Source organism: Myotis daubentonii, chromosome 4 (genome assembly GCF_963259705.1).
Source record: "Myotis daubentonii chromosome 4, mMyoDau2.1, whole genome shotgun sequence".
Lineage (NCBI taxonomy): Eukaryota > Metazoa > Chordata > Mammalia > Chiroptera > Vespertilionidae > Myotis > Myotis daubentonii.
The window spans coordinates 14,063,730-14,081,086 of record NC_081843.1 but is presented as its reverse complement, the minus strand read 5'-3'; the positions used below and the strand labels follow the sequence as shown (position 1 = coordinate 14,081,086).

The 17,357-nt window shown below is 38.5% G+C and overlaps 1 protein-coding gene across 2 annotated transcripts in view; it reads left to right on the top strand.

Moving 5' to 3' along the window:
- MEIOB (meiosis specific with OB-fold) overlaps nucleotides 1–12,208 on the top strand; it is a 31,336-nt gene extending 19,128 nt beyond the window's left edge. The window contains exons 3-11 of one of the 2 annotated variants that reach the window (XM_059692697.1): nucleotides 1,308–1,503; nucleotides 4,283–4,383; nucleotides 5,284–5,336; nucleotides 5,427–5,522; nucleotides 6,249–6,350; nucleotides 7,183–7,336; nucleotides 9,734–9,917; nucleotides 10,658–10,744; nucleotides 11,818–12,208. In XM_059692697.1, coding sequence (XP_059548680.1) covers nucleotides 1,308–1,503; nucleotides 4,283–4,383; nucleotides 5,284–5,336; nucleotides 5,427–5,522; nucleotides 6,249–6,350; nucleotides 7,183–7,336; nucleotides 9,734–9,917; nucleotides 10,658–10,744; nucleotides 11,818–11,928 — 1,084 coding nt within the window. In that variant the 3' untranslated portion in view covers nucleotides 11,929–12,208. The remainder of the gene's footprint in view (nucleotides 1–1,307; nucleotides 1,504–4,282; nucleotides 4,384–5,283; nucleotides 5,337–5,426; nucleotides 5,523–6,248; nucleotides 6,351–7,182; nucleotides 7,337–9,733; nucleotides 9,918–10,657; nucleotides 10,745–11,817) is intronic. The other variant, XM_059692698.1, reaches the window with a different exon arrangement.
- The last annotated feature ends 5,149 nt before the right edge of the window (nucleotides 12,209–17,357 follow it).

The following is a 17,357-nucleotide window of genomic DNA, read 5'->3' as shown; positions in this document are numbered from 1 at the left end:
CATGTGAACTCCATGAGATCAAAGGTCTTATCTATCTTCTTCACCCTCATGCCTAGACTGTGGTCCAGCAGGGAACAGGCTCACAATAAATATTTATGGAATGAATGAATGAATGAATGAATGAATGAATGAATGGCGGGAAGAGCATTCTTAGAAGAGGGAACAAATATGAAACCTCCTGATATTTACCAGAACAGTGAATAGTAGGTTGAACCATATAAAAGTGGTGATGTTTGACTTTTTGGTCTAAAAATGTCAGTTTCACCCTAACCGGTTTGGCTCAGTGGATAGAGCGTCAGCCTGCGGACTGAAAGGTCCCAGGTTCGATTCCGGTCAAGGGCATGTACCTAGGTTGCGTGCACATCCTAGGGGGTGTGCAGGAGGCAGCTGATCGATGTTTCTCTCTCATCGATGTTTCTAACTCTCTATCCCTCTCCCTTCCTCTCTGTAAAAAATCAATAAAATATATTTAGAAAAAAAATAAAAATAAAAATGTCAGTTTCATAGCTAAATAGTCTGATATGGCTGATATAGGGCAAGGGCAGGAGAGAGGCAGGAGGAAAAGCTTGATAGAGAAGCAGAAACATTTCACAGACAGCTTTGCCCATTGTAACAACTTTATTCTTTGTTGATGGCTACACAAAAGGTCTTTGAGATGGGAAATAATACACTGAAATTTGTGGATTAGGAAGATTACTTTGGCTACTTTAGGAGGATACTGTAGAGGGAGACAGGGCCAAAGTTTGGGTGAGAAGTAATGAGGTAAATACCTAAAGCATTAGTGGGGGAAAAGGGCCTGCATTAGAGGGCTAGAAATTACCTCCAGGAAGGGGACTTAGGAGTTGATTGGCTGGAAGGGGAGTGCCTCAATTCAAGTTCAGTTGTTAATATTGTGCATCTACTTGATACAGAGAACCACAGGAGTAAGTGAAGCACAGTCCTTGGTTTAAAATCTGTAGGCAGGGTGCTCAGTGTTATAGAGATACAGATAACAAACATGGAGTAGAGTGCTTTTAAACCTTTATTTCACAGAGAAGGAAACTGAAGCTAGAGTTTCAGGTAAGGTCAGACAACTGGTATGCTTAGCACTCAGGTACAAATTGGTCCTCAAAACATTTTCTTAATGAAAATATATTTCAGACAAAAATATTTTACTACATTTTTAATGTTTCTATGAGTAAAATGTATACATTTTCTTATTCTAGTCTAAATTACAATAAAAATAATTTAACTGTGAACCTGGAAGTATTTTTCTATTTTAAAAAATCATTTAATAGTAACTTTTTGTGTGTGTGTTTACAATTTAGTGACTGTAAACTATTGCTCAGTGAAGATCATTCAATAGTAAAAGTTTGTTCCAGTTATGAAGTGGACACCAAGTTACTTTCTTTGATACACTTACCTGTTAAAGAATCTCGGGATTATTATTCATTGGGTGATATTGTTGCAAATGGACACAGTCTTGATGGGAGAATTATTAATGTGCTTGCAGCTGTGAAGTCGGTAAGTTTAAACCTCCACAAAGTTCAATTTGGCAGGGAAGTTCTATCACTTAATTTGTGTTTGGAAAGTAGTAACCAGCTGGAGTAAATATTCCTCTGTATCTTGATCAGTAGTCAGTTGAATTAAGAAAATGATATCACTTCTCATTAAAGGTTAAGTAGCATTTTATATGTTAATGAATAGCAACATAAAATCGTATTTGAATGTTAAGTGCAGCACACACTCATAAATGATCCACTAACTATATGAGAGCCTTTTATACTTCGGTTAAAGATGCAAATGGAAAGGGTAAATTCATTGACTTGAAGATTTCAATGAAGTTACTTAAAGGGGTGTAAGTTGTATAAATCAAGGAATCAATTCTGGGTCTGTTTTCAGAGCTGTCCTGAGATGGGAGAGGGAGAGAGAATAGCCAACTGAACTGTAGTTGGGGCCTGGTGACCTACTGCACAGCATCCTGTGGTGAAAAGCAGGGAAAGACAACACTGCATGGGGCTCTGGGAGTGTTTCACCATTTGTTACATCAGAATCTCCCTCTTACTTAATTATTGCCCACGTTTTGAACTCCCTTGGAAAGACTAGAGTCACTTGGCAGGGACTAAGAGGTGGACCTTAAAATTAAAGTTTCACAATGCCCTAGCCAGTTTGGCTCAGTGGATAGAGGGTCAGCCTGCGAACTGAAAGGTCCCAGGTTCGATTCCGGTCAAGGGCACATGCCCGGGTTGTAGGCTCAATCCCCAGTGGAGGGCTTGCAGGAGGCAGCCAACAATGATTCTCTCTCATCATTGATGTTTCTATCTCTCTCTCCCTCTTCCTTCCTCTCTGAAATCAGTAAAAATATATTTAAAAAAATAAAGTACACAAAGAAAATTAAAGGGACAAGATCAGTTTCTCTCAATGTATGGAATGATGGTAGTCAAAAGATACACACACACAAAAGGAAATTGATTTAGGTACTTGTAGTTAATGTTGTTAGTAATTGCTAATTGTTTTTCCGTATTAAATGACTAACCAATAAGAGTGTCAACTATACTTGATGACAGGCCCTTGATGGAAAGGCATGTGCTTTTGTTCATCACTCTAGCTCCAGCCTAGCACAGTGCCAGCCACACAGTGAGCACTCAATATAATCCAGGATGGAGGAATCAACACCTTACATGACAATCGTGAAAAGTAGGAGAAATCACTTTCTCAGCAATTTAGATCCAATCTTACTTAAAGGCAGGATATGATCTCTCAGTTTCCCTGCAATCCTATATAATGTCATTATATTACAACTTAGTAAGAATTTTCTAACATTCAGTATAAACATAAGTCAAAACCTGCAACAGCTTTTTCCATGTATCTCCCCCTACCTCCATCCTATGAGTCTGGTACCTTCTTCTATAGAATTACATTATTTTTTTTTTTCACTGCCTTACTTCTCTCATTTTGCTTTCATCCCTCCTACATTTATCTTCTTCACATTTTAATTAACCTGTTCTCTCTTCCTTCTTACCTCTGCTTAGGTCTCTTTACTTTAAAACTCTTTTTTGTACAATTTTCTTTTTTGTACAAGAGGCCTGTTGTGATATGGCAGGCCTCTTTCATACTCTGGCTGTCCTTTCCTCCAACTGTCTTTCTGGATACTGCTCTTCTGCTGGTAGCTGTGAGTCTTTCTTCAGCTCCTTCCCATGGAGCTCAGCCCTGCTAATAGATGCAGTGGTGACAGTGGCATAGGGTGCAGTCAGTTGTTAGTCTGTTCTTGGGACCTTGCTATGTGACTGTCAGAGGTGTCTGCTGTTCCATGTGAGAACCCCTGGGCCTCTGACAGAAGGGTCCCTGAGTTCACCTACATTTTTAAGATGGAAATGAGGGATGTATGGGAAAGTGCTTTGACATAGTGTGGATTGAATCAGACTGTGTCAAAGCACTTTCCCATACATCCCTCATTTGGTCCTCCCCACATTGTCCTTATAAAGGTACAAAGGAAGTATTGATATTCATATCTGTACTAGAAAGATGAGGGCATTGAGACTCAGAGAGACTGAATTCATTTAGTGACATGAATTCTGTGCCAGGCCCTATACTAAGCCAGGGGGATACACAGATGTTGAAAATATACTTTCTATCCTCAATGAGCCTAGATAGATACCACCCATGGGCTTGTCATGGAACATTTGTCCTGTTATGTTGAAAGACACTAAAATCTTAACTTAAAATACATATATTTGTACTTCTCTTCAAACTGTGTAACTAACAACATCAGTTAAATACACCTAGCTTAGAGATAGATGCTTTTAAATCATCTATATAATTCTATATAATAAAAACCTAAGCGATCATTATGGCGGAACGACCAGAACGACTGGTCTCTATGATGCGCACTGATCACCAGGGGGCAGACGCTCAACGCAGGAGCTGCCCCCTGATGGTCAGCACACTCCCACAGGGGGAGCCCTGCTCAGCCAGAAGCCAGGCTCATGGCTGGCGAGCTCAGCTGCAGTGGCGGGAGCCTCTCCCGCCTCCGTGGCAGCGCTAAGGAGCAGTGAGCTAAGCTGTAAGGAATAGCGAGCAGGCGGGCAGAAGGAGCAAGAGGTCCCGGACTGATCCCTCCGAAGAGTCCTGGACTGCGAATTTCGTGCACTGGGCCTCTAGTTAAATATATATTAGTGATTCTTGTATTTTGATGTTTCTTACTTGCTGTTTAAAGGGTAAACATCTGAGTATTTCCATCAACAAATATTTAGGTGCCTCTACTATTATAGACGAAGAATAATGATTTCTTTCAATTTCTAAGGTTGGAGAGCCAAAATACTTTACAACATCAGACCGAAGAAAAGGCCAGAGGTGTGAAGTTAAACTCTATGATGAGATGGAGTCTTCTTTTGCAATGATATGGTAACCTCCCATATCTGTTCCAAAATGTGAAATCCCTAGTATTATCAAGACAGAACATTTTTATTTTATCAAAAATATGATGGATTTAATATCAGGAGAGGAATAATGATAGGAGAGAAATGATATTTTAAAAATAAAACTCACTCTTGTATTTTGACTTATTGCAGTCTGTGCTGTAAGATTTACCTTAAAATGAGATCTTTAGATGACGCGGGATTATTTAGATGGACACACTGGACTAGTGTATTATTGCACTGCCTTTTATTAAAAATTGTGGTTTATTAGGTCCCATTGATAATGAACATGCCAGATTTTCCATAATTCCTTGGATAGTACCCTGGACCCAGACCATGGAAAGATGATAGAAAAGCAAGTGTTATCAAAGGCTTGTTTCTGTGGGGTGCCTGGTGTGGGGATGTGGGGCAGGACTACATTCTAAGTACTGTAGGGTATTGGATGACATTGGTGCTAAAGGTGAAATGAGCCTTCAATCCATCAGGTGCCCTGAGCACATTATCTACTGAGCCCCTCCCTTAGAGTCTGAAAGAGTGTCTTTAAAGTCTTTAGACTTGTAGTCACTCAGTTCCAAGTAGCCAGGAGTGACCTGAGTGATGAGAAAAGAAAGAATTGATGGAGCAGAAGTTGTTAAAGATTAATGGTATTGGAGGAATGTTTGATCATGTAGATGTTAAATGCTCTGTGAAATAGACAGTATAACTCTGCAAAATGCAGGAGAAACCAACATCTTTAACTTGTGCCTTTGGCCACATGGGGAATGGGTCACCCCAGCCCTAAGATTTTTGTTTGTTTGTTTTTTTGGTAAATAATGTTTACTGCCAGTTTTTTTCTAATGTAGTCAATTTTTATCACTTCTTCTTCTTTTTTTTTTTTAATGTGCAGTTGGGATAATGAATCCATTCTACTTGCACAGAGCTGGGTGCCACGAGAAACAGGTATCATACTGCAATGATTGTGTTTAATATTTGTCATTTTTTTATCCCCCCCCCATGTAATAATTTAAAAATGGCTTTTTCCCCAAACAGTAATATTTGCCTCAGATGTAAGAATAAATTTTGACAAATTTCGAAACTGCATGACAGCAACTGTAATCTCAAAAACCATTATTACAACTAATCCAGGTAAAAAGTTATCTGAAATTTTTTATCCCTTTGAAAATGACTGTCTCACATATTCCAATATTTGTGTATTTAAGAATGAAAACAAAGCTTAGATTTCATTTGAATTAAAAATGAAAGATTGTTTTATATGACTTTTAAAAATTATTTTGCCCCCATTACCCCCTCTAAAACTTCCCTTTGCTCCCGCCTTTATATGACTTTTTGTTGTTGTTGTTCACCTCACCTAAGGATATTTTTCCATTAATTTTTAGAGAGAGTAGAAGGGAGGGGGAGAGACAGAGAAAGAGAAACATCGATTGGTTGCCTCCCACACACTTCCAGAATGGGATTGTTTTAACAAAAATCTATTTGGATACTTCCCTTAGTTATGTACTCCCCTTTCCATTTTTTAATTTTATTCCCTTTTGTTATTAAAATGGGCAAAAGTTAAAAATAATTTTGGATCTTTTACAGTTCTTTAAAAAGTAATCAGTTACGCCCTAGCTGGTTTGGCTCTGTGGATAGAGCGTTGGCCTGAGGACTGAAGGGTCCCGGGTTCGATTCTGGTCAAGGGCACATGCCTGGGTTGCAGGCTCCATCCCCAGTAGGGGTCATGCAGAAGCAGCCGATCAATGATTCTCATCATTGATGTTTCTCTCTCTCTCTCCCTCTCCCTTCCTCTCTGAAATCAATAAAAAAAAAAAGTAATCAGTTTGATTTTTAATTATTATGCATTTTCAATTTAAGAGACACCAGAAGCTAACATCTTATTGAATTTTATAAGAGGAAATAAAGAAACAAATCCTCAGGATGATGCAATTGACAGTTATTTGGAAGAATCCATAAATTGTAAGTGACTATTAAATATTATTTGAATTTTTAAAGGGCCAAAATTGGGGCCTATAAAGTTTTGTTTTACATAGTGAATCAGAATATTCTGATTCTGTAACTGCTATATTTCGACTTTTTAAAGTAGTTTAAAACTCTTGGAGCTTTCTATAATCTTTTGCCAATCTGATGAAAGCTAAAATAAATGAGTTGACTATGGGTTTTTTGGGTCATTGATTTTTAAGAGTTCTTTAGATATTCTTTTGTCTTTTGCCATCATCTCCCACTGCATAGCTTGCCTTTTCACTCTTCTAATGGCATCTTCTGATAATCATAAATTCTTCATTTTATTTTTTTAATTGTTTTATTTGCTTAAAGTATTACAAAGAGTATTACATATGTCTCCTTTTTTTCCCCCGCCCTTGACAATCCCCTGGCCTCTCCTACCCCCCAGTGTCTTATGTCCATTGGTTATGCTTATATGCATGCATATAAGTCCTTCGGTTGATCTCTTATCCCCCCATCCTGCCCCCCAACCCTCCCCGGCCTTCCCGCTGTAGTTTGACAGTCTGTTCGAGGCTGCTCTGCCTCTGTATCTATTTTTGTTCATACATTCTTCATTTTAATAAGCATTAATTTCTCATTCTTTCCCATTTTTATTGTGTTTTTTTTTGCTTTCCCCCCATTGATATTAATAAGTTGTAATATAGTAAGTATAATAATTGTTCTGTTACTTAACTGAAGCTTCTACATGTTCTCATTTGAACTTTGTAGCTTTTCTATTTGGATATAATTCTTTGTAATTCTTAGAATATGTATAGAGAGAGCTATAATAACTTCTTTTTATTTTTAGTAAATACAATAGTTGATGTCTATACAGTTAAACAATTAAAGGTAAAAGCTTTGAAGAATGAAGGAAAAGATGATCCTTTTTATGGCATTCTTTATGCTTACATTTCTACACTGAACATTGATGGTGAAACTACAAAAGTAGTTCGAAATAGATGGTAAGTAGCCAAATTATTTTTAGCAAATTCATTCTTGTAAGAAATAAAAAACAATTATTGTTAATAAACTTTTAAATTCTATAAAAGTTTAAGCTATACTTGGGCATCACCGTGGTTATACATTTGAGGGAAATGTATAAGTAAGTAACGTATACTGAAGTTTCCATGGCAAGTTATTTAAAGATTTTAATTGTCTTTTAAAGAAAATTTTAAATTAAAAGGCAATTATATCTGTAGTCCTAAACTGTAATGATATGATACTGCCAGAAACTTTTAACTAGAATGACAAAAAAAAAATAGAATGACAAACTGTTGTTTTATAATGTATTAGAAAATTATTTTGGTTGCCACATTCTATAGCAAGTGACAGTATTTAAAAAAATAGATTTTTGTTGATTTCAGAGAGGAAGGGAGAGAGAGATATAGGAACATCAATGATGAGAGAGAACCATTGATAGGTTGCCTCCTGCATGCCCCACACTGGGGATTAAGCCCCATCCTGGACATATGTCCTGACTGGGAATTGAACTATGACCTCCTGGTTCATAGGTCGATGCTCAATCACTGAGCCACACTGGCTGGGCAAGTGACTGCATTTAAAAAAATTATTTTCAACTGCATGATGAATGATTTCTAACCACTCATAGGTCAAAATATCTATTGCATAGAAAAGTAAACCCCAGAAGAATTAATAATCTTATCCAAAAGATAGTTGGCAAGAAACGTCTAAAATGTTATTGTGAAAATCTCCCTATGGGCTTTTGTAATAGAAATTTTTATGGAGATAGTTCTAGGTTAACATGGAGTTTTAAGAAATAATATGGAAAGAGTCCATGTGCACTTTGACCAATTTCCTCCAATGTATCACATCATAGCCAGGATATTTACATTAATTCCATCCACTCATTTAAAATATATTTTTTATTGACTTCATAGAGGAAGGGGGAGGGAGAGAGAGATAGAAACATCAGTGATGATATAGATTCATCAATTGGGTACCTCCTGCATGCCCCTCCTCCCCCACTGGGAATCCAGCCAAAACCCAGGTATGTACCCTGACTGGCAATCCAATCGTGACCTCCTGGTTCATAGGTTGATGTTCAACCACTGAGCAACACCGGCTGGACTCAATCCACTTATTTTATTCAAATTTCCCCAGATTGACATGCAGTCATTTGTGTGCACATGTGTACATTAAGTTCTATATAGTTTTATCTCATGTATAGGCTTGTTTGCCTATGACCACGGTCAAGATATTGACCTATGGATTTTTTTTTTAATCCTCACCCAAGGGTATGTTTTTATGGATTTTTTAGAGGGAGAGGAAGAGAGAGAGAGAGAGAGAGAGAGACATCGAGACATCTATGTAGGAGAGAAACCATGATCGGTTGCCTCCCATACATGACCTGACATGGGATCAAACCAACAACCTTGGTGTATGGGGAGGATGCTCTAACCAACTGAGCTACCTGGCCAGGGCAGTTGACCTATGGATTTTTAAAACACTTTATGATTTTGTATTGAAGTTGAAAAAAATTAATGTGGAGGCTATTGTGTAAGGCAGTTATTTTTTGAAAGATATTTTTCACAAATTTAAATAATTTTTGTCTCATTTTTTCCTATAGCTTTAGTATTGATATGTGAAGAAAAGCATCTAACATTTACTTTAAATGTGATCTGTGGCTAGATAAGAAACCACTATCTTCAGATCACTCTCTTTTCTTGAGAAATTTGAATTAGTCCTTTCCAAATTGGCTGAAGTAAGACCTACTTCAAAAATATGAAATAGCATGTAATTACCACTTAAAGAGAGGTGAATGTGTCACTAGTAGTAATAATAGCATTTAGGGTGTGAACTTGCCCAACCCTACGGTTTTTCTGTAGGTGTACAGAAGACCTAATAAGTACCATCAAGTGAGCATTTGTGGAACCTAGGCTTTCTAGTCACAAGACACCATTCCTGCCCTTAGAACATAGCCGCAGGGATATAAGATGGACATGCCTGCAATAACAAGGAATAGGATGTGACAGGATATAGTCAGTGCTGAAGTATAAATTCTGCAGCTGTTCAGAGAAGGGAAGGAGTTAAGGCTTGGGGCGGGGGGGGGGGGGGGGGGCGGGCAAGAAAGGAAGGACCTAGTAGGGGCAGGACCAGCATGGGGGAAGGTAGGAAGCAGGACAATGAGCTTATCCCAGTTTCAGATGAATCACAAATACAGACTGAGAACACATGTGGAATTATTCCTTGTAATTTTATGTTTGTCTTGTATCCTGCGCAGTGCTGAGCACTCTGAAATTACTTACTCTGATTTAGACTTTTAAGTGATAATTCTGCTGGAAAACAGATTTGTTACTTAGGGCCTTCACATTTTATCATTGTCCTTCCTTTCTTTTCAGTTCAAGCTGTGGTTACATTGTAAATGAAGCATCCAGCATTTGTACAACTTGCAACAAAGATTCTTCGAAGTTTAAATCCGTTTTTCTCAGCTTTGATATGCTAATTGATCTTACTGATCACACAGGTACCCTCCATTCCTGTAGTCTCACAGGAAATGTTGCTGAGGAGACTTTGGGCTGCACGGTAAATAGCAAAAAAGAAACCATGTTTGGAAATATGTCCAAATTGGATTTTCTTCCTCTAAAATATAGGTTATTTTGGTGAACATTTGATAGCAATTTATTAATAAAGAGGTCTGTGAAAAATCATTCTTGATTTAAATATACATTGCTTTCTTTAATGAACAAATAAGTACATATTGTATATTAAAATCATAGCTAATATTATTAGGAATAATGACAGAGACCCTTGTTTATTCTCCGTGGAGAATAAACAAGACATTTATATAGTCAAATAACAATGGGTAAACAACACATTGAAGATGTCAATCAGTTATGAGGTAGCTCTTCCAGAAGAAGGGTTTGGCAATATTTCACACACTCAGCTGTAGAAAGTCAGCCACGAATGTTCCCCATCTGCCGCTGTAGGACAGCAGCAGCAGATACTTAGAGATTAGATTGTACACTTGATGATAAGCACTTGTTTCTTACTGTTAAAACCAGCTCCTGAAGTTTACCATTAAAGCTCAGTTCCAAGTGATTTCCAGTTTGTCAAGGGGAGTTTTCTGTGCTAACCCACCCAGTTAGCTTCAGAGATTTAATTTAGAGTAGATATCTGACCTTATCTCCTCCATCAAGAGAATTGAGCTGTAATTACTGTGAATAAAATTCCACTTCTAATGAGAAAATTGATGTTTCACCTTGTTAAGATGAGTTATCTATATAAACTTTGGAAATACTTGTTTGATTTATTTTTTAAATCAGGTAAATGAGTTTCTTGCAATGACGGATGAACAGAAAACAGCATTAAAGTGGCAATTTCTTTTGGAAAGAAGCAAAATTTATTTAAAAGTTAGTATATTTTACAGTACTATATTGTTCTATATATTCAAACAAAAGAAAATCCTAGAGTTTGGCCAAATAAATAATTTCTTATTTTAATGATGCCCAATTCCCAAATGTGCAGAAGGATTTGGCTACTGTAGAAACAATGGAAGTAATCAGGTTTTTTCATATAGCATAAAGTAGTTACAAATGACACCAAATAAATAGGTCAACAAAGAAAATACCCAGTAATGTTAACTCCAAGATTAGGCACCTGGCTTTAGAGTCAAGATGGGTCTGCCCCACCCACAAAACCCACGTGGCAATCTCCTCACTTCAGTGAGCGGGATATAATAGCGTATGGTTAAACGCTTAGATGCTGGATGAGACAGACTCAAGTAAGAATTCCAATTCGACCATTCCTCAGCCGGTGTGACCTGGGGAGATTAATTAACTTCTGTAATCCTAAAACTCGATCAGACTTCTGAAGCACCAATAACACTGCAGTGTTGGAGGTTCATAGAATCTTTGTGTTAAATGTGTAAAGGGAAGTGAGCCTTGTTTTGCAAATGAGGAAAATGGGACCAAGAAATGTTGCCACTAGCCCCAAGTCACAGGTGAGATAGGGCTGCTGCCTACATTATTACTCTCCTCCCATCATTCTCAAATGTTTTCTCCTTTACACCTTAACAGTTTTGAAGCACCGGGTCTCTAGTTATTAATAAATTTCATCATCATATTCCTGTAGTCTAACAGATTATGTTACCACTCCAGGTTAATGTCGATCACAACTGGTAGCTTAAACGTATTTTAAGCCCTATTTTTCTATGTGTTGGATTTGAAATCCCAACTTTCCTACCAAAGAGAAATGTCATGAAACAAATGACATGGATTTTTACAAAAGCCAGATCTGTAATTTTTCTACTGAACTCTGCCTGAAATTTGAACTCTTTTGTCTTAGAACTTGAATCGACATATTAACAGCTGTAAGCAAAACTCATTGCGGTTCTCTATTGCACTCTCTGTTGTGGTCATTGGTTTTCAACTTTATATACACGGTAGTCTTTAAAACTAACTTTCTCTCTCTTTTCTCCCTACAGGTTTTTTTATCAGACAGAGCAAGGGGTAGATTGAGAATGAGTGTGATCTCATGTAAGCTTGCAGATCCTGTTGAGGCATGTAGGAACTTGTCTGGACAAGGAAATATTTAAATCAGATATCATTATAAACTCTGGAAAAGAATATGAGTTTTAACTCCCCTTAATGTGGAAGATGAGTTGAAAATTATGGATAAAATGTACTTTGTTCAAATGTGGTAAAAATGTTTCTATAAATAGTTGTTTCCTCCTGGAGTTGGTTTGGGGGTAAATCTTAAATATCTATCTCACCTGAGCTCAATTCTTAGAAGGCCATTTCTACCAGCTTGGCCTTCTCTCTTCCCAAGTTGGAAAATGTTTGCATGAGTAATAAACAAATTTAATCTTTCCCTCAGATTGATTTCTTTTCTTAAGCCCCTTTCCTCATTTTATTTCCCTGAGAAAGATCAGAACCTCTAAAAACAACTTACCTAGAGTTTACCAATGGCTCAATCTGCTTTCCTGGAGCTGCAAGGGCCCAGATGAGGGGCCCGGTGGGAACAGCAGAAGTCTGTGGGCAATGTTGTGCAACTGCTTGAAACACCATGGAGCTTTGCAAATCCCCTGCCTGCTCTGATGATACCTTGGCGCTACCCAATGCTTGTGAAGACTTGCTGACTCAGGGTTGACATGAGTCTAAAATCAACTGTGGGGAGACTGACTGAAAAAGTTATATGAGTGATGCCTTGTCCCATGCCCATCACTTAGAAGGGTGGGAGGCCTGCTTGGATAGAAGGACAACAGCCTCCCTTCTACCTCAGTCATCCTTGTAGGAGCCCAAAGCACTCTCCTCAGCACCATACCATGCTGAGTTGCTTCAGGGCACAGACCCACCAACATGGTTAGCATTGATCTACAGTCTGGGAGATTATGCCAACATTTTTGGGTCTGGCACTTCAGAAGGCTACATTTTACCCACTATAGGAGTGAGAAAAAAAGAAAAGAAAAAGTATATGAAACTCTTTTATAAAGTTGGTGTTGTGAAATAAACTTTCCTTGTCAGTAATGTTTCATCTGGCTTTTATCATAGGCAGCCATAGAGGAGAGATATGAGTTGACAGCTAGTGTGCCAAATTATGGTAATAAGTAAAGTAATGAAGGATTTGACCTAGTTGTGCAAACAGCAAGTGTGCCCAATGAGAGTTTCCTTTCTTTCTTCCTTGGGTTGTGAAATGGGCGTGTTAAGCAAGGCGAATCAGGAGGGTAGACAGGGAAGGAAAGGGAAAGTGGTGGAGGTTCAAGGACAATGCCCTGCCCATGGGGAATAGGGGGGCAGGGTGTCAGGTTGGGGAGGAGAGAGAAGTGAAGGCATCCACTGGCAGCCACATTCAAATCTTTTGTTAGTTAAATAAGAGTAGGTGTTCAAGAGCACAGGACATGAGGAAGGACGCCTGGCCCAGATGGTGCCAGGAGCTGCTGTGCCAGGCCTCCTGATGCCCTGACCTCTAGCAGTGGGTCCCAAAGTACCAATGCTTGGGCCAAGGGTGCCTCAACCAACTGTCTGGCCTCCTGCAGTTCATGGGCCTCAGCTGCTCTGGCTCTTTTACTACTTGGCTTTAACCGTATAATACAGGTGAGGTGTTTAATACAGGCATTCTTGAAGTAGGTGCATATGCAGCAACGAGTGTTCTGCAACCATAGAGCCCTAGCAGGGTGGCAGAGGGCTCTGACTGACCTCCTCACTGCTTCTTTGGAGCCTTCTCAGTGTGACATTTAACTAGTAGGAAACCCCATGCCCATCACTGGAATAACAACCAATAGCTTATTCCTTGGCATAAGTTTATAGACATTAATAGCTAACCTTATTAAGTGCTTTTTATGTGACTGATATTGTAATAAGCCATTTACTTATAGTGTCTGATTTATCCAAGTACTGCTAGTTTGCCCATTTCACAGGTGGGATATGAAGGCCCAGCTAGAGGAGTTAGAATTGGAGGTGGCTTCATGGGCAAGCTCTGTGGCTGCAGGCTCAAACCCATTTGCTGCTCCCAGGATCGTCTCCAGCTTTGAGCTTCTTTCTTTGCAGTTCCCCTTTTGTAAATAATGACAATAATACTAACTTCTCTTGGCAACTGTGAAGACTGAGTAAGTTAATATAGGTACAGTGCTTAGATTCCTGCACTTAGTGCATTGTCAATAATTATCAGCTATTGTAAATGTTGAGATATAGCAATTTCATTGGCACTCATATTTGGCTATTAATACTTCTGTTTATGAATTCTATTCTTTTATAATTTGAATTTTTCTAGTACATTATTACTTATAATTACTTTCTCTTTAAAATATATGGTTTTAGCATATTTGAATTAATTGTATTGAAAAGAAATATAAAACTTACCTGAAGCCAAAGATACTACACCAACATTTATACCACAAATAGTCTTGTTAAAAAAAAAGTGGGCCCAGCTGGTATGGCTCAGGGGTTGAGCATCGACCTATGAAACAGAAGGTCACAGTTCTATTCCAGGTCAGGGCACATGCCCAGGTTGTGGACTCGATCTCCAGTGTGGGACTTACAGGAGGCAACCGTCTCTCATCATTGATGTTTCTATCTCTCTCTCCCTCTCCCTTCCTCTCTGAAATCAATATAAATATATATATAAAGTGGGTACAAACATGAAAAGGTGTCAGCTTCTACCTAGGAATAAACTTAACTAAAGAGGTAAAAGACCTCTACTCAGAAAACTACAGGACGTTGAAAAAAGACATAGAGGAAGACATAAACAGATGGAAGAACATACCGTGTTCATGGATTGGTAGAATCAACATCATCAAAATGTCCATACTACCCAAAGCAATCTATAAATTCAACGCACTTCCCATTAAAGTACCAACAGCATACTTCAGAGATCTAGAACGAACTTTCCAAAAATTCATCTGGAATAAAAAAAGACCCCGAATAGCTGCAGCAATCCTGAAAAAGAACAAAGTAGGTGGGATCTCAATACCAGATATCAAGTTGTATTACAAAGCCACTGTTCTCAAAACTGCCTGGTACTGGCACAAGAATAGGCATATAGATCAATGGAATAGAATAGAGAGCCCAGAAATCGGCCCGAACCAATATGCTCAATTAATATTTGACAAAGGAGGCAAGAACATACAATGGAGCCAAGATAGTCTCTTCAATAAATGGTGTTGGGAAAATTGGACAGATATATGCAAGAAAATGAAACTAGACCACCAACTTACACCATACACAAAAATAAACTCAAAATGGATAAAGGACTTAAATGTACGACAGGATACCATAAAAATTCTAGAAGAATCCAAAGGCAAGAAAATCTCAGACATATGCCGAAGCAATTTCTTCACTGATACAGCTCCTAGGGCACTTGAAACTAAAGAAAAAATGAACAAATGGGACTACATCAAAATAAAAAGCTTCTGCACAGCAAAAGAAACCATCAACAAAACAACGAGAAAACCCACTGTGTGGGAAAACATATTTGCCAATGACATATCTGATAAGGGCCTAATCTCCAAAATTTATAGGGAACTCATACAACTTAACAAAAGAAAGATAAACAATCCAATCAAAAAATGGGCAAAGGACCTAAATAGACACCTTTCAAAAGAGGACATTCAGAAAGCCAAGAGACATATGAAAACATGCTCAAAGTCACTAATCATCCGAGAGATGCAAATCAAAACAGCAATGAGGTACCATCTCACACCTGTCAGACTGGCTATCATCAACAAATCAACAAACGACAAGTGCTGGAGAGGATGTGGAGAAAAAGGAACACTTGTGCACTGCTGGTGGGAATGCAGACTGGTGCAGCCACTATGGAAGACAGTATGGAGTTTCCTTAAAAAACTGAAAATGGAACTCCCATTTGACCCTGTGATCCCACTTCTAGGAATATATCCCAAGAAACCAGAAACACCAATCAGAAAGGATATATGCACCCCTATGTTCATAGCAGCACAATTCACCATAGCTAAGATCTGGAAACAGCCTAAGTGCCCATCAGTAGATGAATGGATTAGAAAACTGTGGTACATCTACACGATGGAATACTATGCTGCTGTAAAAAGGAAGGAACTCTTACCATTTGCAACGTCATGGATGGAACTGGAGAGCATTATGCTAAGTGAAATAAGCCAGTCAATAAAGGAAAAATACCACATGATCTCACTCATTCGTGGACAATAGAGACCATTATAAACTTTTGAACAATAATAGATACAGAGGCAGAGCTGCCTCAAACAGATTGTCGAGCTGCAGCGGGAAGGCCGGGGAGGGTTGGGGGGCAGGAGGTAGGGGGGTAAGAGATCAACTAAAGGACTTGTATGCATGCATATAAGCATAACCAATGGACATAAGACACTGGGTGATAGGGGAGGCTAGGGGACTGTCTAGGGCGGGGGGATAAAATGGATACATATGTAATACCCTTTGTAATACTTTAAGCAATAAAAAAATAAAAATAAATAAATAAAAAAAATAAAAAATAAAAAAAAAAAAAAAAAAGAAAAGAAAAGGTGTCAGCTTCACTTTTCGAAAGTGGACATACAGAAGGCCAAGAGACATATAAAAAAATGCTCAAAGTCACTAATCATCTGAGAGATGCAAATCAAAACGACAATGAGGTACCATCTCACACCTGTCAGAATGGCTGTCATCAACAAATCAACAAAAGACAAGTGCTGGCGAGGATGTTGAGAAAAAGGAACCCTCGTGCACTGCTGGTGGGAATGCAGACTTGATGCAGCCACTGTGGAAAATAGTATGGAGTTTCCTCAAAAAGTTAAAAATGGAACTCCCATTTGACCCAGTAATCCCACTTCTAGGAATATATCCCAAGAAATCAGAAACACCAATCAGAAAGAATATATGCACTCCTATGGTCATAGCACAATTTACAATAGCTAAGATTTGGAAACAGCCTAAGTGCCCATCAGCAGATGAGTGGATTAAAAAACTGTTGTACATCTACACAATGGAATACTACACTGATGAAAAAAAAGAACTTTTACCATTTACCAAAGTATGGATGGACCTGGAGAGCATTATGCTAAGTGAAATAAGCCAGTCGGAGAAAGATTAAAAAAAAAATTTTTTTATTGCCCTGGCCGGTTTGGCTCAGTGGATAGAGCGTCCTCCTGTGGACTGAAGGGTCCTGGGTTTGATTCTGGCCAAGGGCACATGCCTGGGCTGCGGGCTTGATCCTTAGTGGGGGGCATGCAGGAGGCAGCCGATCAATGATTCTCTCTCATCATTGATGTTTCTATCTCTCTATCCCTCTCTCTTCCTCTCTGAAATCAATAAAAATATATTAAAAAAATTTTTTTTATTGATTTGAGAGAGAGAGAGACGATTTGTTGTTCCACTCATTATGCATTCATTGGGTGATCTTGTATGTGCCCTGATTGGGGATCAAACCCACAGCCTTAGCATATTGGGAGGATGCTCTAACCAACTGAGCTACCTGGCCAGGGCCTAACAGGTATTTTTTTCTTTTTTTTTTAATCCTCACTTGAGGATATGTTTTTATCAA